Source organism: Prunus dulcis, chromosome 3 (assembly GCF_902201215.1).
Source record: "Prunus dulcis chromosome 3, ALMONDv2, whole genome shotgun sequence".
In the NCBI taxonomy this organism is placed as follows: domain Eukaryota; kingdom Viridiplantae; phylum Streptophyta; class Magnoliopsida; order Rosales; family Rosaceae; genus Prunus; species Prunus dulcis.
In genome coordinates this window covers 13,253,138-13,277,174 of record NC_047652.1, presented here as the reverse complement: position 1 = coordinate 13,277,174, position 24,037 = coordinate 13,253,138, and the positions used below count along the sequence as shown (strand labels likewise).

The 24,037-nt window shown below is 36.9% G+C and overlaps 1 protein-coding gene and 1 pseudogene across 1 annotated transcript; both read left to right on the top strand.

Annotated features, from left to right (window-relative positions):
• Window positions 1-24,037, top strand: part of LOC117623518 — a 90,663-nt pseudogene that overhangs the window by 4,926 nt on the left and 61,700 nt on the right.
• LOC117623524 lies at window positions 453-1,672 on the top strand. Its single transcript, XM_034354537.1, has one exon. The coding sequence runs from the start codon at window positions 765-767 to the stop codon at window positions 1,257-1,259; it is 495 nt and encodes a 164-aa protein (XP_034210428.1). The 5' UTR covers window positions 453-764; the 3' UTR covers window positions 1,260-1,672.

Genomic DNA, 24,037 nt, shown 5'->3' with positions numbered 1-24,037 from the left:
ATTTATTATATACATGAAGTTATTCATAAATTAATTTTTTTTTTTTACATTTTGTCAACACAGTAAAAAATAAGTAAATATGACATGAAGTTGTGTTTATATATTTGGACACGATAAGTTAATATTCGGGTCTTAAGAAAAACGCACATAACGAGTGCTTGACATTACTGATTGGTTTCGATCCAACAACAGCCAAATTCGGTTTCCAACTCTCCCTTCATCATCATTAACCAAAAGCAAGACTTAAAAACAAACAAGAATATCAAAATCAATTCAACAAATCCGTCCCCAAAATAAGAACAAAATTCTTGGCTTCAGTCGACTCATCCTGTTCTAAGATTCCAATCAAGAAGCAAAGATCTCTTCAAAGGCCGCCACGTGGAAGCATAGATGGCCTGCAACCCAAATAGCCCCAAGAAGAAGCCAAAGAGTCCAAGAGGCCCATGACCGAAAGCAAAAGTTACACAAGACAGAAGAATCCATAAAGCCGTTTCCTTCATCCTCTTGTTCACTCGTTTGTTTCTCCAAAGCCCCACCCTCCAATAACAAATTCCGGTTCTTCTCTTTCTCTCTTCTCTCTTCTCTATCTCTACCCAAAAAAATATTAAAATATTCTTACAAAGAACGCATTTTTCAGCTCCATTTGCTCACTCCAAACAGTGAATAAAGCAATCCCATCCTGATCCTCCCATGTCCTCCTCAGATCAGATCTCGCCTTCTCTCTCCAATTAACAACGAATTTACACTAGAACTTCTCCAAATTCATGGCGACCTTGCAGAAATTCAAACTCTTAGCCACCCAATGCGCCGTAGCCGGAAGCCCCACCCGGAGCCCATCCGCCAGCCCAGTCATTCACCTCCGCCGCCGCAAAACCCTAAGAATGTTCCTCTCCCGCACCGACCGCCGCCGATTTACTAGCCGGAGCAACTCCGACCCTCCAGTAATCAACGGCGACGACGGCGACGACGATGATCGGCCGCAGAAGAGCAAGGAGGTCGCGAAGGTTCGGCACAAACTTAAGGACCTCTTCGTCTCCTCGCCGCCTTTAGAAGATAGGGTTTCCGATAGGAGCCGAGGAATTGAACAAGAAGAAGAGCGAGGGTTGTTGTCTGCGACCGGAAGTGTCGGTGGTGTCGGTTCTGGTGGCTTCACGAGCCGGCGCGGTGCAGGCATGTCGCTTCGGCCATTAGCGGCGTCGTTTCGATGTAGATTACTGAAACGAGCTTGGCGGCCTGTGCTCGTCACCATCCCCGAGTAGGCGTTCTCAATTTTCTGTGGCTGTACGGATAATTCCAAAATTTTAATTATTTTTTTCTTTTTTGGTTTTTGGAAATATTAATTTTTGCTACTCGCGGAGTGTAATTTTAGATTAGAAATATAAATAAATAAAATAACTAATGGGATTATAATATTATTTTGGCGCCGTTTGTTGCTTACGTGCGCCGGGTGTCGCTAACGCACTGATCACGACGTAACGGGCCTTAGAGTTGGAGCATCTTTAACGGCCTTTGCTTTGCGACGAAACTGGCCACAGAACGTGAGAGCAGCAGCGGCGTATTTTATCAGCTAGATTCGGATGTACGTTTAGATCTTATTATTAAAAGTATGGTAGGTTGTGGGATTTTCTTTAGGAACAACAATCTTTCTTAATTCCAGACGAAAAAAAAGCAATCTTTCTTCATATTTTTAAAATGTGCTGATTAAACCTAACAAAAGTAAATGAACGTGTTAGTTAAATGAACTTTGACGGTGGGTGGGGTTGGGTCATTGAAGATAATGGGGACAAAGTTCGGCAAAAATGGATACGAATATTGTGCATTAATAATACATGAGTGAAGATAGAAGAACTCGACCAATTAAGTTATAACCCAGTAACACTATGTAGATAAAAGAACTTGATCAATTGAGTTATAAGTCGTTGACATTATATATCAAAACTTTATACCAAGAGAACGGGACCCAACACTACACTAGTGGGTTATTATAGAAGCTATATAGAGCATAATAATGCATGGCTTACTCTTTCTTGGTTGTTTCAAATCCTTTCACGCTTACGAAATCTGTAATCATGATTTACAACACAAATACACAATCTAGCCATATTTTTATTTTGTTTGGATCTCAAACAGAAAGATCTAGATTTTATGATTTTTTTTGGGTTCGAAATCTAGATTTTATGATGAACTGATTTGTTTTGATTCAAGACCATATGTTTGAGCACTGACCGTTGTTTTTTAAAGTACTTTTTCTTCTTGGGCTTGATGAAGTGATATTAATATATTTGTTTTTTTGGCTGATCTTCTTGTTGGATTATATACTAATTCAATATTGCGCATGCCATCTTGAGAATAATTTCACTAATGAGCTTGGCCTTCTAACATTAAACTTGGATGCAAAGCAAGCCAATGTAAAAATAGAAAGAAAAAAAAAAAGTGATGGGCATTATTGCTTCAATGTATATGACACTTGTATAAAGGTGGAAAAACTAAAGACTAGTTAAGTGGATTATCACAAAAATAATGTAGAAATGTCCTCTATGTATAACTTTGGATTATACATAAATACCACTTCTCTTTTATTTTGTTCAAAGGACGCCTAAGGCCTTAAAAAATTTGGAGGCACAAGGTTTAAAGGCTAGGTAATGAGGGTGAATTTGTTTTGATTCAAATTCATATGAACACATATTTCAGTGGTGACCAACTTTTTTTAGTATAAGTTTATTCTATTTTCTTGGCTTGAACTTATAGAATATGAAATAGCAAATTTGCCCAATTGTAACATAAAATAGAACTATCACTTATGCTATGCATGCGTTGGATATGTTACAACAAATATAATTTAACGAGGTGAGAAAAACTAGGGTGGATGTGGGAGAAAGGAAAAATGGGAGTACAATATCTTAGAGGAGTGTTCTTATGCTGATGTGTTTCTGTTTTTTGGGGAAATTTTGTTCTTAGCGTAAGATCGGTGGGTCTCTATATGCAGCGATGCTGACCTGTGTGGAGGATGTGAATCCCCTCCTTTGTAGCCATATTGGTGCGGTCTCCGGTCCTTTTGCTTCGACGGTGGTTCTGTTTTGTATTTTGTTTTGATTTTGTGTGGGGAAGATTTGTTATACTAGACTGTAATGGTTTTTAGTCTAATCTTCCCTGTGCTTGTGGCACTTTGTTTCTGCATTTGGCATTTTTGGCCCTTGTATTCTTTGTTTGTTTCCTTCCCATTTTTTTGGATTTTAATGAACATTAATTGACCCCAAAAAAAAAAAGGCTTCCATAAGAGTTCAAACCTAAGACCTCTATTATGCAAGTTAAGGTCATTTTTCACTGAGTTAGACCCTATTAGCCCTTTTAAGTGACCAATTATATAATTTGTTTACTCATAATATAGATGAAGAGGTAAAGTTCGAATCTAATATAACAATTACCATAATAAGCACGAACACCACTTAATTCATTACTTTGATTTGGAAGTTGGCTTATTGCAACATCAAAGCAATTCTTGCTTTCTATACTAGTAAGGTCTCTGGTATATTAAGCTGCACCATAAACTGAAAGTAAATTTAGGTTTCAGTCACAAAAAAACTTTCACTTTTGGAAAAAGTCAAAGCTTTTTCAAAAAAGACAGAAAAACCTCTTAACTTTCAAATCAAAGACATGCAAATGTAAAGGATGCCTTAGGAAATCCAAAAATAAATAAGGGTAATTTTGTCCATTTTGGCTTCTTTTAAAAAATTTATCTCTCCTTTGGATTTTTCCTAAGTCTCCCTAAACTGAATTGGTCGATACACCAAGCTGTAGATTCCCATGAGTATACAAGAATTTATTAACATAAGCCGTACAACATAATTGGGCTATCAAGTCATGAACTTTATGATAAAGCAACAAGGGATGGTTAAATGTTAAAAGATAAAAAGCCTAATTTCCCAACAATATTTTAGTGTATCTAAGAAAAGAAAAGAAAAGAAAAACTAATTACATGTCTTTTTCTTTCTCTTCGAATAAATAGGAAATTATATTGATGTGATGATTTAAAAAGTTTTAAAATTTTCATTTTTAATATACAAGAAGTATGACTCTTTCGCAAATCAATGCAAGACATGCCTTTAAAATATTAAATATTTAATTTTAAAAGTAGTCAATCATAAATATTTTTGAAGCGTGCTTTCAAACCTTCCGAATAGGAAGAAGATGACATACCTTAGAGAGAAGAAGGTGCTTGCAATCTCTCTCTAAGGTGGCCACTTTAAGCTTGGAGAGAGTAGGAAAGTTTCTTCTCAACCCCTCGTAAAGAATGCAACAACCCTACGATGAGATGAAGACATGAGTTTCCTTAAATATGAGCCTCAAAACAAGTGACTCACTCACTCCTCTATGCTTGGTCTGCTTAGCCTTGTGAGTGGGCATTTTGGGCTTCCTTGGTTAATAGTTGTCATCCAACTTATGTCCCAAGCCCAATAAGTTAAGGCCCAATGGGCCTAAGAATCTGAATCTTATTTTAAGGTCCATTACGACATGCCCTTATGTTTTCCCAAAACTTATGTTTAACACTGTGTGAATCTATTAGGCTCTAATTAGCGAGGCAATGGGTGTTAGAACTCTTATTAATTGATTGTGAATTAAAACTTCCTTTTAATTTTCTCTATAAGTGAGGATCATTATGGTTAATCCTTAGGGCTTTCATAAGCCATGAGTCACATTTAGAAGTATGTCATGACTACCCAAGCAAAGTAGAATAGAAAAAATCTATTCAGTTGGAATTACAATGCAATACAGTCATTCTCTATTTTAATACTCTCAATCACATTATTATGGTACGGATAATTCATGTGAAGCCCATGTTGTTATTCATTCACTTTCATATGATTTATATTAGCATATTAAAACTTCCTTTTTAAGTCATGCTTGACAATTTCATTAAAGTTTTCTTTAATCATATCTTACAGCATTCTCTCTCTTTATTGGGGATATAAATTCGTTATTTTACACTTGCATGCCTCTATGAATCAATTGAGAGGGTCCCAAGAATACATGAGGCATATATGTGGTCAGTACATGTTTATATATTGTACTATCAAAAAGACTAAGGACTACTTTGCAATTTTGCAATCCAAAGTTACTTGTTTGACATGTAAGTGAAACTTTCATACAAGAACTCTTGATTGATTGTGTTTAGTGAAATCACTCTCCATTGTGCACCTACACACTTGTCTTAGTGTCTCTACACAAATGAGTTGAGACCAATCATCCTCTCAATAGAGCAGACATTGTATGTACCGGTCTTTATGGGTTATCAATGACTAGTTGATAATTCTATGACTAGAAACTGTTTAGGATATGAGGGTTATAAGAGGAAGGTCTCCTAAATATTCTTTAGAATGTCTTCTCTTTATTTCATATTTCTTGGACTATTGTTTAAGCATTGTTGAGCAAAAATTGGACAAGTAATTTGTATGAACCTTCACCCAACATAATTTCACTCTTGTCGATGACATAAATGAATTTTTATTATTTTAGCTACAATCTCTTGTTAAAAGAGAACATCCTTTGATTCTGACATGAATAAAATGTAATTGGACTTTTGAGGAATGAATGACCCCTTGAAAGAATTTGTGGTGTTATGAGTTGAGTATGGAATTTGGATGGATGTGGGTTTGTGGTTGCATATGGATTGAGTCTCTATGTGTTCTTGGCTGAATCAAATCGGACATAGTTCAAACGTTAGAAATTTATTTAGAGTGAATTTGCTTGTTTCGCACTATTGAGAGATTTCAGACTTGGAAATCAACGAAGGTTTTAGTGTCAAAAAGAAAACAACAAGTGGTGTACTTTTGTATCAATTATTTCTTAACTAACATATTGGAATTTTGGATTGACTAATTTTAATTTATAAAACTTTCTTTTCCTTGATCAAGTCTCCCTGAAATAAAGATAATTGCTATATTTATAGATGATAGAGTCTAGAACTTGGTTCTATCTTCTTAAGACGAAATTACCTCCTCATAGGTGCTTTTAGGATTTTCTTGGCAAATGTCTCTTAGGATAGAACGATCGACTTCTTGTAGGAGTAGCACTACAATCCCCAAGAAAAGCAAACTCAAACTTGTGTATGAATTCTCTCTTACTAACTCACTATATTTATGAAAATACAATACTATGAATGCTCTTAAAACTACTATTGTCGGATGACAATTAGATGAATGAAATGTTGTAGGACCTTCTCTATTTATAGGCAACAAGGCCTCTGTTCAGAAAAGATGTGACTGGAAAATATCAACAAATGTGTCTTTTCCTGTTACAACCATAAGCTAAGAAGTGCAATATTTCAATTACTATGAAACAGTGCAACTTTTCATATAAAGTATTATTATTTTATTCACAAACAAAATAAATAATATTTTATTTTTCCTATGTTAAGAACATGACTTTTCCAAATTAATACATACTAATTCGTAAAAGTCATGTACTTAAAGTCACGGACCCACAATTTAATTTCCATTCAATTATTAAAAAAATTAAACATAAATATTTTAATTTTCTAACACAAATCTCCCCTGCTTGTTCTCGCTTATGCTGCGTCCTCTCTGTTCTTGACAGAACCTTCTTTTGATATTTCTTCGTTTTTGCGGGCTTTTCTCTTTGCTTCTTCTTGGACTCAAACAACCCTTCTGTTCTTCACCTTTTGTTGTTCTGAAAATTAGGCAGCCCTTGGGTTCTTCTCCTTTTGCTTTTGCCTCCACCCCTTTAAGCCTTTGGTTCATACCTTTTTATAGGCAAAAAGGTGAGTAGCAATTGACGGAGCACGTTCCTTTACTGAGTGTGCCACTGTTTTTATGAATGGAGTAGTGGGAGATAACCAGTTAATTCTAGGGGTGGGCATCTAAAATCAAAATACCGAAACCGTACACTAACCATACCGTATCATACCAATTTCATATCGTTTCATTTGGGATGGGGAGATAATCGGTATCGTACCGTACCGTACCAATAAAGTGTGGTATAGTAGCGATATCAAGTATTTGGTACTGGTCAATACCGTACCGTATCGAATATTGAAATATAATTTTTTTTTACTCTTTATACTCATATTCTCTCCTTCTCATATCAGCCCCTATTCTTTTTTCTGTTTTAAAATTAAATGCCAACATTCCAACACATTTTCTATGTTATTATTCTTCTTCTTCTCTTCAATTCAACCCAAACACAATGGCACAGCGAAGGACTTCGACTTGGGAATTCAGCTAGGAAAGTACATTTTGTTGATGCTCTTTTTGGGAGGGTCAACTTAAATAGAGGTGGTGAGTCTTCAGCAGGAGAGAAGGTGAGGACCTTCGGAAAGAGAAGAACCTGCAGAAGACAAAGTGGAAGAAGCAGTCGTTAAGCTTCGGACACCGGTGTGGTGCCTGCCGAAGGCTCTCCGATGCTTAAGTCAGCTATGAGTGGTAACTTTGACAGAGTAACAGTAAAGTTGAGAAAGTAGTTACCCAAGGGTAACTGTTCCCTATTTATAGGGAAGTGAAAGTGGGAGGTTTGCACAAAGTTTCGATGTGGGACTTTGTGCAAGTCGCTGTGGTGGTGACACTTGTCTTGGAGATTAGGTTTAGCAATTGGGAGCTTCGGCAGGTGTCTGGCACCTCAGAAGAGTGTCTTACTTCGGCAAGAGAGAAGGTGTGTCTGCCTTGATGTTAGTCGTTTTGTGGCTAGATATGCTCGGTTGATTATGGTGTAAACACATTTGACCAAGAACATGACACAAGCTCAATTCTCATAACAGCAATTCATGAAGTGGGTGAGGTTTGTTAGAAGGCTGAAGCACTCTGTGTTCAAGACAGCCAAAAATAAGCTCGTCCCTTCTTACACTCTGCATGTGGCTAAGAACCATGCTGCTGGAGACTTCACAAACATTCATAACGCCATTGACTCTCTCCCATTCATTAATCTCTTAAGAGTGGTAATCAAGGTCCATGCAGGGGTCTACACGTGAGTCCTTGTGATCAGAATTCAGATCACTCTTGGACTTAGTCTCTATCTTTGACCAAGAAATGCTCTTTTCTTGTCTCTATCTTTGACCAAGAAATGCTCTTTTCTTCATGAATTGTCCTATGCTCCGTCTTTCATTGCTGTTATGTGGTAATTTCTGAAGCTATGAAATGTTAAATGTTAAATGTTGTTATTGGTTCATTTTTTAGTTGTCATTTTGATACTGAAATGGTACCGATACCTTACCTATACCGATTTGGCACGGTATGGTACGATACCAACTTTGGCAAACGATAATCCCATACCATACCATACCATATCGGTTTTAATTATCAGTATCAATAGCGGTACGAGCTCAATACCGTATCGTACCATACCGTGCCCACCCCTAATTAATTCTCATCCCACCATTTTTCCTTTTTTTTTCTTTGTTTTCCTTTTGAAAGTGGGCTAAAGTGGGACATTTGACTCTAACCTTGCCGCCGTGAGGCATATCACTCTTTTTTTCCTTTTATTTTTTAAATATTATTTACAAATTTTCTTTGTAAGAAATACAGTGCAACAAGCACATAATGAGACAATTGCTATTAAACAATAAATCAGATTGAAGGAAAAAACATATAGTTGGAAAGTTCTTGTTTCTTCTACCACCCCGTCCACAAAATTTGTAAAATAAATACATAACCATCCAATGGTCCAAAACATTCAAAACTAAACACCAAAAAATTAGAAAAAGAAAAAAACCCACGTAATCCTTTTGATATTTATTTATACATATGTTGAGGCCCAAAAAATTCAGGGTCGGGCTCAAGTAAATTCCCGGTTCAGTGCAATACTTATTTAAGAAGAGACCCGATTTGGAGCACGCGAAAGTTTGTCATACATGCTCGCACGAGCCATGATCCACGTGCCATGCCAAATAAATATGCAATCCATCACGCTAAGAATTGAAATGAGCCGATAAAATGCACTGGCTCTACGAGCCCAAGCTAATTATCTCGTCAAACATCATATCCCTTTTCAAAAAGATAAAATTCGAGCACGCCAATCGACATGCAATGCCAAGCAGAAAACCTTTATTTTGCACCTAGCCACGCTACAAGCTTAAGTGGGCCCAAGCCACGCAAATGCTTAGGGCTTGTTGAGTGGGTTGTGGTATGGATGCTAACGAGCATTCACGAGGCCCATTGATGAGCCAAGAAATGAAAGTTTTGGGCTGCTTGGGAGCCCCAAAACTCGAGCCCAATTCCTGAGCCCAAATATGTGGGTAAGCATAAAAGAGAGAAAAAGAGAGCCCATTACTTTAGAAAGTTGGCCCATCACCATAATAAAAATAGTCCATCACTTTAGGAAGTTGGCCCATTCCCTTAGTAGACTAACCTATCACCCTAGGAAGGCCCAAATGACCAAGAAAATATCTGAAACTCTTCAGCACATGGTTGGAGACAAAAAACACTACAAATGCCAAGGGTTGCCCATGTATGTAGACTGTTGGGAGACTCCAGCACTCGACCAAAGGCAAACCTTAAGGCAGAGCATTCAAAAAACCAAAAGGTATTAGTGCGCGCATGTTGCTAGGAGAGAAAGCACCCTTCAAACCAACGCCTTACCCATTTATTTCTCATACAAGTTTTTACCATGAAATAGGGGAGGAAAGAAGGAGAGGTAGTGGTCAAAGATAGGAGATGGCCATTGGAACAGCTGAGGGAAAGCTCTAGAGCTCCCAAAAATCTTGTCTCAGTGTGTTTGAACTGAGAAGGATTTCACAAAAATGAGGATGAATCGAAGGAAGAGAAGACTTGGCAGATTGGGGAGAAACCAGCTAAGGTTTCTTGGAAAGAAGGAGCTTCCAGCGCCTATAAAAAGAGGCATCTCCTAGCCATCAACACACCCACATCCAAAGAAAGCAAGCATCACCTCTCATCCCTAGAACCCTTCAATTTTGAGCCCTATTTCCTCCATCTCTACCCATATTCTCTTCTGGCAAGCCATTCGAGAGCCTGACGAAGCTTTTGTCAAGTTGCCGGAAAATTGCTCAAACCACCCACTTCTCCTCCCTCGTCGCTCTCTCTCTCTCTCTCTCTCTCTCTCTCTCTCTCTCTCCCTCCTCAACAAATTCTCTCAAAATTCCTTATACCTTTGCTTTGAACCCTCGTTTCTCATAGGAAATCCAAGCTCTCTCTCTCTCTCTCTCTCTCTCTCTCTCTCTCTCTCTCTCTCTCTCTCTTTATGCTAAAATCTTGAATACTTAGCTTCCATGCCACAAGTTTCTCAAGCCAAGCCATATATTTATCTGTAAGCAACTGTTGGTTTTGTTGATGAAGGAGACTAAGGTGTTTCCTAAGGCTCCACAAAACTTTCGAAGTACTCTTGGGGTCTGATTTTTGAACTCAGACACAGGGGCCAGTTCACCCACTTGCTCTTTACAGCAGCTCAAGCTCATTAGTAGCTAGCGGAACAAAAAAGTCTCTATAACATTCAATTGTAAACACTTATCTTTTTAAAATTTCATCTTATTGAATGAAATTATATCTTCTCTGATTCATAAAATTTTACATTCATTTGTTTGGAAAAAATAAATTAAAATAAACCTAACATGCAAAAAGTATATAAAAATATTTAACACTAAAAAAAATTAACACAAAAACTAATCAATACCCAAAAACAAAACAAAAAAGAAATTGCATATTATAATTTACATTTTGATCTGTTGCATTCCTTATGATTTGTCTCGTTTTCTTCTAGTTATCCAGAGCATTTCCCAAACTTAGGATGTTAATTGGAAATTTAGAATGTCATGACCCTAATCCAATAAGCCACGCGGTTCACTGGAATTTCCTTAATAGCCATATTACTTGGACACCTTTGGACTAAGAAGTAAAAGTCCATAACACGTCTTCCTAGGTGAGATGGCACTACTACAAAAATTGAAAAAGGCGACCAGAAAAAAACGACGGTTTAACGGAAAACCGTCGTTGTGTTTGAAAAGACGACGGTTTTATAAAACAATCGTGTAAGATTAACTTAAACACCTAAAAAATAAAGATTCCAATGGGTGTTTTTAAAAAACGACGCACCTAATTAAAAAAGCGTCGTCTTATTGAAAAATGTTTTCCTCAAAGTAAACTCTGAGCCCACAAACAATGGCAGAAGGTATGAATCCACCGATGTAGAAAGTAAAGACGACGGTGTTCAACAACAACAGCTACTTTTACTCCGTAATAAACACGACCAAGTTTTCGTGTTCGGCGCCGTATAATTTCAAAAAAATCCACTTCGGTATATTACAAATTATCGCCGTACTAAATAAATGTACAACGACGGTAAAGATAAATTTATCGACTTATTTTTTGTAGCATACTACAACGGTATCTATAACTCTAACCACGTTGGTTTGTTCAATTAACGCCGTATAATAAAATTTACCACGTCGTGAAGTTACAATTACTGTTGTATTTATTCACTTTATACGTCTAACCTTATATCTAAATTGAAAGGACCCGACCCAAATTCCACTTTGGAATCTGAACCGAACCCTGTGAGTGTCCGACACCTAGCGAATGCCGGGCACAAATGACCAAACTGCCCTTCTAACTAAAAACCCAATTTTCTAACAGCTAGACTTTTGATGAAAATTCGGCAGGGTCTCCCCTATAAATAGAACTTTTTCCAAAAGTCTCCATCTGTCAACAAACATTTATATATGCATCTCAATCGTTCAGCATGCATTTTAATATATTCAAGCAATCAAACATCATAATATTCTGGCATCAGGCCCCAATAAATCAAATAAAGCACTTTGCTAACGACAATCAATTCAACAATAGAATATCAATAATACAATAGCAATCTCAAAGACTCGAACTTGTGGCTGCACCTTTTAATACTAGGCTGCCTACGTACCCTTGTTGAGGGATCAAGCCACACGTAGTTCTTCCTATACTCATATAAGCAATATACTGAATCTAAATACGTCATGCACTGAATAAGTATGTCGTACACTAAACTCCCTTATCTTAGTTTAATAATATCTTATAATTGAAATTCTCTCCTCCTAGGCATACCCCCATTCTTAATCCATCAATCCCTTCCTCGCAGGCATCAGAGACACCACTTCTATTCGAGCTGCAATCCCCGCTCGCAGGTCTCATTGATACCCCTTCTATCCGAGCCTCAATTCCCGCTCGCAAGCCTCGAAGATAACCCTTCTATCTAAGCCACAATTCCCGCTCGCAGGTCTCGGAGATAACCCTTCTATTCGAGCCGTAATCCCCACTTGCAGGTCTCGGAGATAACCCTTTTATCCGAGCCGCAATCCCCGCTCGTAGGTCTCGGAGATAACCCTTCTATCCGAGCTGCAATTCCCCCCTCGCCATTCTGGAAGTCTCTTAAGGTTCTAATATGCCTAGGACACATGCCCCATGAGTTTGCTCTCGATTGGAAGGTCAGATTGATCACGATCGCACGATCGAACGGTTACTGTAAACCTAGCCCTAGGGTTGGCATTTTCAGAGTATCCGGGACTCCGAATTACGATATGTTGACTCGTATACGATCTTAACATTACCTAGGTCAACATATCTGAAGATGACCACGATCCCGCGGCTCAAACGTCTCGGACCTGAGAATCGGATAATAGGCAAAATCCATTCGACCCTCAAAAGGTATCCAAATTGGAATCCGAGCATACTTACGTACTCGTGACAACTAGGAGATCAATTTAGGATAGAATGTAACTCGCCCACTCTGCCCATGAGCCGCCACACTCGCTAGCAGCGCGTGGGTATCCAAAGTGATGCTACTCGCCAGGAAATCTCCAAAACAAGGGCCAAACTTCCTACCCCAGGTGTAACACCTCATTTGGAGACACTTTTGTTCTTGGACCTATCCCAAGAACTGACCGGAAGTGGCTAGAATTTCACTACAAAATCCGGCCAAAATTTGGGTTCCAAATCGAGTTATCTACGCTAAGAATTGATCGAATCCTACCCAACCATCAGCTAGAGCACGAAAAATAGGTAAGAAACCATACCTCACTTCCCCGAGATGGTGGCCGGAAGCGGTTGGTACGACGCCGTGAAGTTTTGGGTTAAAAATTGGTAGCTTTTGGCATTCTCCGGCGTCGGCGGCTGGCGGCTGGGGTGGTGAAGGGGCAGAATGAAGAGGGGAGAGCTGGCTGGTTGTTTTGAGACCAGCCCCGGCTTAGGTGACGGCCGGACGTGGCGATGTCGGCTTAAAACTTGTTGAGATGAATAGTATTCAGGGGGGAGGGCCCCCATGCACGTAGGGGAGAGAGAGCCAGAGAGAGAGAGAAATTCTGGTTTTTAAAACCAATTTGGAAAAATTACAATTTTGCCCATACTTGCATTTTAATCGTATCTCTCTCGTTACAACTCGGATTTGAGCCCACTATGTGTCTATGGACTCTTTTCAATGTGTTCTACGCAACGGTACAACTGAAATTCTCAAATTCCGTCCCGAGTAAAAAGTCAACTTTTAACCTGATAAAATATTCCGAGGGTATTCTAGTCCTTTCCTTGAATAAAATAATAATTAAGAATTAATTAAGGATCGGGTTGTTACATAAATCGTCATCTTGATATTATTTTTTTACTATTTATTTCTTGAATTTTGGTATTCCACGACAGTTTATATAGAAAACCGCTGACAGAATCGGATTTTTCTGAGATCCCAAGAGATACGTAGTGAAGTGAAAATTACCGTCGTATTTATTCACTTTATACATCTAACCTTATATCTAAACCGTTGTCTTAATAATAATTTTTTTTACTATTTATTTCTTGGATTTTGGTATCCTACGTCGGTAGATCAACTTAATGATAGGAATTGAGAATAACCACGACGGTTTATATAGAAAACTGCTGACAGAATCAGATTTTTCTGAGATCCCAAGAGTTACGAAAACTTACCAGATCTGTTCCTCATCATAATCGGATCACCAATGTGAGAGAAAGACAATATTTTAGACGTTGATGATGTGTGTATCTTTGTGTCTTTGAGATACACAAAGGCACATACACATCAACATCCAAAAATTTGCCTCTAAAATTTGACTTAGCAGACACATATTTGCATTCAGAGAGACAATTTTTTGGAAGTTGATGATGTGTGTTTATTTGTGTCTTTCAAACGCACACACCCATCAACATCTAAACAATTGCCTCTAAAATTTGACGACGGCAGAAACAGATTTGCGTTCAAAGAGACAATTTTTTGGAAGTTGATGATGTGTGTGTGTTTGTGTCTTTCAGATACACAAACGCACACAAACATCAACATCCAAACAATTGCCTCCTAAGAGGTGAGACAGAGCCAAGGGCAAGAAGAAGTTGGAAGCCTAATTGGAAATTGAAAATGAAAGAACGTGAGAAAAAAACTCAATTTATAAAATAATATTCACATTAACGTCGGTTATATTACACTAACCGACGTGTAACAATAGACATCTACATCGGTTATTAAAACACGGAAGATGTATAAACAAATGAGGTTAAGACAAACGACGTCGGTCATTAAACTAAAGGCAACGAGGTTTAGACAAACAACGTTGGTTCCACATAAAAAACGACGTGGTAACTTGTAATGTCACTTCTTCAAAAGTAAACTTTTGACGTGTAGCACCCAACTAACCACGTTGTTTTCAGAATGCAAAAAGTCAAATGGCTTTATTACTAACCACGTTGGTTGATGTTATTTTTTTGTCGTGGTAAGTACATACTAGGGCGGTTTTTAAAACTACCGTCGTGGTATTGATCTTTGGGACACTATATAAAATTTTTGGTCACCTGACCTAAACTTTCTCTCTAAAATTTTCAATTTTCTCACAGTTTGCCTCTCATTTCCGAAAAGTTGGGTTTCTGATTCTCAGTTGCCCTCTCTTTTACGTTATTCCTCGTCTTCATCTCCAAAATTTGATTCCGAAGAAAACTTTCTTTGCAAGCAAAATGTATTTTCTCACTCCGTTTTTTTCTTCAATTTCCCTATCATTTGAAGTTTTTTTTTTTTAAAGAACGAGTCCCACTAATGTTTGAAACAAGACTCAAGTTTGAAAGGGCCAAATCTTTCACTGTTCCCACTCACAAGTCATGCGAGGACAACAAGTTTTTCTCAAATTTGACCTTTGTGTTGACACACCACGGCGGTAATTCAATTCGTGCTATTGACTGTTCATAATAACGGACGGGGTCTGTTAATAAATACGACGTTTGAAATATAAAAACAGTCGTCTGATTTGAAACAAACGTGGGAGAGAGAAAATTGGGCGGTTTTATTTATTTATGAACTTATAATACGATGACGGTTTTATTTAATTACCGTCGTTTTAAGTTAATGACCACGTCGTATTTCGACATCCACATTTCTATAGATTAGCACGACTGTTTTCTTTTTTTGCCGTCGTCTAAACTTTATTTTATGTTTGTATTTTACCTAACCGTCGTTTTTCTTGCAGTTTGTATTTCTCTCTAAACATGATTTTGAAATCTCAAAGTAAGGAGGCTGAAGCGTCAAAAGGTCAAGGCAAGGACATTGCTGTTTCAAAGGCACAAATAGGTGAATCCAAATCTGTTCCAAGCAATCCCGCAAAGAAGATGAGATTTACTTCATCCTCCAAGAAAGACCCAAGCTCTGCGACATTTGATGAAGTGACGAAATCGACTTGCGGTATCAACACAATGAACCGTGTTGTGAAGAGAAAAATCCAGAAGATTTAGACTATGGTTGAGTACAATAAAAGTGGTAGACCACATGGCAAGGCTGCTGTTGAGATGCAGAGTTACATTAGTGTTTTGGCACGCACTAGAGTCCCTCTTGTGGACACGAAATAAACTCAATTGCCCAAGGACCTGAAGGAGCAGATTTGGGAAGCTGTTGAAATGACTTATGTTGTTGGGGAAGGAGGCAAGAAGATGGTGCTGTCGTCTGCCGCCGAAAAATGGAAGGATTTTAAGTCTACCTTAACTAGGCAGTTTATCCTTCTATTCACAAATCAGAAGAAGAAGTTAAAAGAGCCCCCTCAGCTTTATAACTTCATAAAGAAATCGCAATGGGATGCCTTTGTAGCTTCAAAGTTATCCCCAGATTTTGAGATTGTGCATTCTGAGCAGTTACAGAGAAGGGAGAAATGCGAGTACAACCATAGGTTGTCTCGAAAGGGTACGTTGGTTTGGAGGATCAATTGGAAAAAACATGCCTGGTGAAGAAATCGATTGATCTCTGCTATGGAAGAAGGCAAGAGAAGATAAACAGGGAAACATCCCTGATCGAAAGGTGCATAGAAGGCAAAATTAATCGTAAGTCTCACTGACTCTGTTCTAATCTTGTAAAATAGAGGTTTTAATTTTCATTCAGACGTCGATCTTTTAAGTAACCGTCGTTAGACATAAAACCCCACGACGGTTTTTATTTACCGCCTTTTAAAAAATATATAACGTCAGTATTTTTATGAAACCGATGTCTGTATTGAATTACAACGATGGTTTAGTGTTTCTATGTTAGGTTTTTTAAATTAAATTTTGAACTTTCTTCATATTCACATGCACACACACCCTCTCTCCCTCTCTATTTCTCTGCAATTGGTTTGTACACTATTTCTGGATCAATGAATATTTTGGTTAAGTGTTTTTATCTCTGATGTCAAATAAACAATGGTTTTTCACGGACCGAGATTTTAATATATACAAAACGACGGTTGTTTTGGGCCGACGTATTAAATGATTTCTGCTCTATTTTTTACATAAATCGTCATCTTAACCTCTTTACCACGTCGGTTAATATTTTTATTAATTTATTAATTTAATCAGTTTTACTATCTGTTCACTCACTAACATTCTCTCTCACACTTTTAGGATGATTTGAAAAAACAAGTCTCCGAGGGTAATCTAACTGTCTCTGGGAGCAACGATGTTTTGACCTTGGCTTTGGGAACCCCTGAGCATGGTGGGAGAGTCAGAGGTGTTAGGGCTGGGGTTTCCCCAACTCAATTCTTCAATTTTCCGAGACAGCATAGAGTAAAATTTGCTGACAAATTGAAGGAAAGTGTTATGGAGGCAGTGAGAGAGGAAACCAAAAAGATGGAGGCCAGGGCAAAGGAAAGTGCTATGGAGGTAGTTAGGGCAGAGAGGGAAATTTTGTTGAAACAATTCAGTCAACTAATTCCCAACTTTGATCCCAACTTGCTCGGTAAAACTCCAACTACACCAATTACTCCAATTCCTCCAATTCATCTAGAGCAAAGCCCAAAAAATCCAATGTCTGACAAAGCAAGCTGCTCTAATGTGAGAGCGCTTGTTTTGGAGGAAGACAATCCCACGAATGATGCTGATGCTGATGCTGTTGAAAACCATCAAGATGAAACGGTAAAATCTCTTACATTTGATTTTTTTTCTTCTGATTTTTAAATTTTAAATAGACGTCGGATTTTATTTTACAACCCGTCGTCTATTTTAACTTAGACGACCTTTCTATTGTGTAGCGACGTTATAACATTTACACTACGACTATTATGTATTTACCGTCGTCTATAACCTTTACCCCGTCAGTATGTTGTAGAAACCGTCCTTGATATTATATACCATGTCGGTTTTGTTGATTTGTTGGAGTGGTTTATTTTACTTCATGTATAAACTAACTTTTATTTCTTTATTTATTTCTTGTTACAGGATCTCTCAAAGCTTGACATGCTAGCTCCTCTGTTAGCCCTATGCCAATATGTCAAGACCAAGTTGAAGCCTGCTAACGAGACCATTAGAATTCACATGCCAGAGGAAATGTTTGGCACTGAGCATGATACCTGGCTCTTGAGTGAAGACATTTTACAGTTTGTTTCCATTGTTGAGATTAGATCCACAGTGATTGTACTATACATGAGGTAATTCTACAATTCCAATTTTGTTTTTTGTTTTTTTTACATTTCCTTTCTTTTAAATTAAAATCTCGTTTAATTGAATTTCATATATTTAATTAGGTGCCTATTTGACTATTTAAAAATGACAAATATGGTAAACCTTGTTGGCCTCGTGGACCCTGGACAAGTCAGCTCTGAATCTAGAACATTATCTCACAGTTCAAAACATCTCTCAGACAGCCTGAAAAACGCAGATGGGGATCAATTTTACTTGGTGCCTTATAATCCAGGGTTAGTCCCCTTCTATACTTGGTTCCTTGTAATTTTTTTTAATTGGTAGTATATTTAATGTATATGGATCATTTTGTGTAGGGGTCATTGGGTGTTAATAATTGTGAGACCAGCTAAGGAGATTGTCTATTGCATGGATTCATTGCCAAACAGCTCTGTGGACGAGGACATGAGAAATCTAGTGAATACGTAAGTTTATTTATGAACATCTAAGATTTTTTATTTTTGCATTTGAGTGATATGACGGCTTTTTCAAATACCGACGTTGTAGTGAAAACACAATGACGATATATTATAACCGAAATTTGAAACAATTTACAACGTCAGTATTTTCTTGAAACCGTCGTCTTCATTGAAATGCCACGTCGTTTGTGTTTTTCATTTTTGGACGTTTTAATTTTTTCTGTTCAACTTTCATTTAAAAACAACTTTGGTTATACGTTGTTTTTCTTCGTCACCGACGTTAGAAAGATACACAATGACGTTTTTTATTTTCTAACTTTTGAAATAAAATATGACGTCATTTGTTTTACAAAACCTTCGTCTTCACTTATTTACCACGACGGTTAGTATTTTTTCTGCTGATTTTTTAGTTTTGTCATTAACACTTTTTGTTTTCTTGACACAGTTCAATCAAAATGTATAACTCTCACATAGGCAAACAATCATCACGTAAATCACCCATATGAAAAAATATGCAAGGCACTCCTAGACAACCAGCAAATGTAGAGTGTGGCTATTACGTGATGTGTTTCATGAGAGATATTATTCATGATCCAGGCCTAGCATTTGAGAAGAAGGTAAAATTTAAGATATAATTTATGTTCACCCGTTTTATGTTTGTTCCTGTGATGGTAGGGTGAAGTTCCCCATTAACTGGTCAACAAGTCAACTTTCTTTAGTGTGCGAGCGTGCCACTGCTAGCAATGAGAATTCTAGCAGACTTCTTAAAAATAGATTACTTGCGCCCCAAGTTACTGATTTCTAAGAAAGCGATTGTGAATTTGGGGGAGGAATATCTCCCAAGTAAGTTCTTTTCTTGCCTTAGACTGGTGAGAACTTTCACAATTTTTCACAGTACAAAACTAGTAGTTCTGGTCAGAATAAATGATAAGATAAGTAACTATTTTTTAGGCAGAATTGCCTTTACAAAACTCAAAATGGAAGACCAACTCTAAAAAGACAAAAAGAGAATTGGACATCAATTTCCGCCTAGATAAATGCTTCTGATTCGGGCTGGATTGGATATGTCTGTGCTGGACTGGACTATCAACACTTTCAACTGTCAAGTTTCAGCTGTAAATTGATACCAATGTTCGAGTTTGGCAGAGCTTTAATATATTTCAAGCCTTGAAAGGCTTTAGGCACGGGCAGAATTGGATCCTCCTCAATCTGAAAGGGGCAAAAGTGGCTAGATTTGTTGATTACTAAGCTGGAACTGTTATGTGGTACCCGTTCTGCTTGATCAAGGCTCTCCATAGATTTGTTGAGGTTTTCATATTTGATAAAAACCAGAACTCTACTTGATTTGGCTTAAGCTGAACCAAATTTGTAACGAGAGAAATCTCGCTTTGAATGACTATCTCTCTTAAACTGAACTGAAGTTAGAGATTCTGGATTATAGCTGACTTATTTCTTGTGGCTCAATGAGCTTTTGGTTGCTTCAGTGATTTGAAGGCTTTTGAGATCAAGTGATCATTTTGAGTTTCTGTTTTTGATTGATTTTTTGGCTGTCTTCGATCTGTTCACCTCCTCTCATATTTATAGAAAATGCTGGAGTGGGGCTTCTAATCTTTTAATAATGGGCGGCAAATTTTCAAAAAACGAGATCTTTTATTTTAAATGCAAAGAAAAGGGAAGTTATCTGTTCTAGCAGAGAAGAACCATCAGTAGTCAGTTTTCATGGAGGTCTTTTCCTTGCTTTTCTAAAAGAAAAGCCAACTCTTCTTTGTTCTCTATTTGTTCTTGGTAAGGAGAAAGAACACAATCCGACGTGATGGTCAGTTTGCTTTTCTTGTTTGAACAACTCCTTTGCTTCCCACTAATCTTTTGAGATCGTAATTTGCTTATCTCTTGGAAAGATCACCTGCTATGATGCAGAATTATATACAAAAGGATTCTGATCTTTTAGCCGCAGAGTTTCAGAGATGTCTTTCTACTAATGACCTGCTTTCATTAATTCCCAATCAACTCTCTTGTGGTAGTTGAAATTGTTGACTTTTCAAAGTCAGGTAGTCACGTGGGTTCTGAGAATAGGCTTTCAAAAAGATCTGCTGACTTTGTACTCTGGGTTTTGAGATCAATGGTGAGTATTCAGAAGCTGGGCCCAATCCATTTCTTCATTCAATTTCTTTATTGATCTGCTTCAGTGGTCGATTGCCATTTAATTTTGATGTTTTTACATCTCTGCCATTTTCAGAAAAGATATGGAAAAGCTCAGTCCTTTGTTCTTTTTGTCTTGTGGGCCTTTCTTTGTGAAGATGGGCTTGTGCATGGATTTCTTTTTTTGGCCCAAACAATTTCTTTATTTTAATACCACAACGTTTTCTTTCAAAACCGTCGTTTTAATATTTATAAGACGTCGATTTTTGTTCTTTATTTGCAGTTTGACAAGAAAAAGGAACCAGTTGTGTATACTCAAGAACATATTGACGAAGTCAGGCTGAAATGGGTAAAATTCGTGAATAAGCAATTACAGAACTATAAGTGATGATATAATTTATTTTACATTTTATTTTTATTTTTATTTTTTGATAATGTATATAAACATATTTTTGATAATTAATTGAACATTCATCAAACAATCAAATGAAATATATTTTTGTTTCTAGTTTTTTTTTTTTTTTTTGTATAAGAATTTATGTCGTTAAATGAAATAAAATGAAAAGAACTCATAAAAATTTAAATTAATTTCCAAAAATTGACGTCTCATTCTTATTTACACGCCTCATATCTATAAACAATCGCCGTCTTATTATAGTGGGAAAGAAAACAATGACGGCATTTCTCAGAAACATCATGTAAGGTTGATATACACGACGATTAATATATAAAACTGAAATCTACGAAAAAATTTGTATAGACATACAATGTCCGTTACAGGTTAAAATGTGACATTGTATAAAAAAACGTCGTCATCAACATAATAATCGACGGTGTAAATTCTACCCACGTCGGTTTCAGAAAAGGTTGACGTTGTAACTTAATAACCACGGCGGTGAGTACATTGCGACATCTAATGTGTTCTAGGACGACGTCATATGTTATTTAACATCGTTGTAAACTGACGTAACGTCGGTTATGTACATTTGTCATTTAATTTTTTTATGACTTTTATATTTTATTCATAATATTCATAATAATTTCAATACAAATTCCATAAAATAAATTGACAACTACCAAAGATTTTATCTCCCCCAAATCTTTAAAAATTTAATTTAAAAAATATTTTTATTTGTATTTAATTACTAATATTCAGAATATATTTTTAAAAAATCCAAAAAATAAACCGACAAATTCTGTGCACTCATTGAGATGATATCTCGCCCCTACATGCCTGGAAATTTTAATTTATATTTCAAAATTAGAAGTGATAACAAAAGTAAAAAAGATTTAGAGACAAAGCACAATAGTCATTATACTTTCCATAACATAACCCTATGGTTTATGTGATCCATTGGTGGTCATAAAATTCAAAATTATTTAATATGGATTTTAGCCTACTAATATAGAAGGCATTGTTGTAAGGAGTCCATAGTATTTTTTTTTATATATAATTATTGTAAAATTTAGGGTTTAGGTTTTATTGAAACGCCGCAGGTTTTCTCTCGCTCTTTTTGGTCAATTACGCGCTTTCGAATCCCAGGAAACACACACCAAATGTAATTATTTAATACTTTAGACGTCGATTTATGTATGGACGACGTCAGAACACTTTACAACGTCGTCTCTGTAACATAACCGTCGTTGTAAATCTTAAATAAAACGACGACTGGGTTGTATTTACCGTCGTCTTTTTAATAAACGCGGTCCTTTGAAATTTTTGACCGGGATAAATTTTTTTCAGAATTTCCCTTTAACCCTAAAGTATTTCATTCTCTCTCTTCAACGTAAATTTGTCTTAAAGTTTTTGCTCTCTCTCAAGGCATTGGGTATATTCTCTGAGCTCTCTCAAGCATTTGATATTTTCTCTCAGCTCTCTCTCTCAATATCCATGTAAGTATATTCTCTCAGCTCTCTTTCTGAATATTCTCTTATTAGTTTGTATATATTCTCTCAGCTCTCTCTCAATATTCTCTTAGTTTGTATATTCTCTCAGATCTCTCTAAATATTATGTTAGTTTGTATATTCTCTCAGTTTTGGTTTCTTAATATGGGTTCTTTTAGGTTTTGGGAGCTGTGGGTTCTTGATTGGGAGCTATATATGGGTTCTTTTATGTTTTGATGTTTGCATTTTGTTAAGGGTTCTTTGAAAAAGAATGGGGATGGAATAATTAGGCTTCGGTTTTTTGTAAACCACAACGACGATTGGTGGAACCAACCGTCGTCTAAATTTTTATTATACGTCGGCTTTTTATTTACTATCGCCGTCAACCCTAAACCCTAACAAATATCTTGTTAGGTTGCATAAAGATGACGGTAAATAGACATGCCGTCGTCTTAATCTATGTTACGCGACGATTATTTTGTAAAAACTGTCGTCTGATTCTTGTGGAATTTTTTTTTTCTTTTTTCCCACTTTGTTCTCTTCTCTTTATCAATATAGTAGTGTTTCATTGCTGGTCTTTTCACTTTATTATATGTATGATTTTATAGTGTGTGAGATGGATAAGTCATGGATGCATGCGGATAGAAGATCGAAGGCATATGAGTTAGGTGTGGAAGGATTTTTGAATTTTGCTGTAGAAAATCTTGAAAATACAACTCATATTCATTGTCCATGTGTTAAATGTGAGAATATTCGATTGTTTGGAGTTGGAATTATAAGGGACCACTTATACTTTAATGGAATTGACCAAAGCTATAAGATTTGGGCATGGCACGGAGAACGTTGGGAATGGACAACTAATGCTAGTAGAAATGTGGAAGAAGATGAGCAAAGTATGTTCAATTTTGTTTCTGAAGAAGTAGGGATGGATGATAATGATTTAGGCGATATTGGATTTGATCCTTATGAGTTTCCCAATGTGATTGGGGATGGAGATCAACCCTTATACCCTGGTAGCAGTAAGTACACGATGTTGTCAGCTTTGGTGAAGTTATATAATCTGAAAGCAAAATATGGGATGAGTGATGTTTGTTTTACAAAATTATTGATACTTCTAGGAGATTTGCTTTCCAGAAGGAAATACACTACCTTCCTTGATGTACGAGGCACACTACTACAAAAAGTGAAAAAGACGACCAGAAAACAACGACGGTCTAAGCGAAAACCGTCGTGGTTTCTAAAAAGACGACGGTTCTAAAAACACCGTCGTGTAATACCACCTTAGACAACTAAAAATGGAGATTCAAATGGCTGTTCAAAAACAACGGCGTACCTAATTAAACAACCGACGTCTATTTGAAACAGATTTCCGCAGTGTAAAATCAAAGCCAACAAAGAACGGCAGAAGTTATGAATCGACCGACGTAGAAAGTAAAGACGACGATTTCAATAAAAGCCGCCGTTTAAACCGTCGTCTTAATAAGAATTTTTGTTTACAATTTTTTTCTTTGATTTTCTTATCCTACGTCGGTAGATCTACTTAATGACAAGAATTGAAATAACCACGACGGTTTATATAGAAAACCGCCGACATAACCAGATTTTTCTGAGATCCCAAGGGTTCCGAAATCTTACCAGATGGAACTCTGTTCCACATCATAATCTTAACAGATGACACAGATTTGCAATCAGAGAGA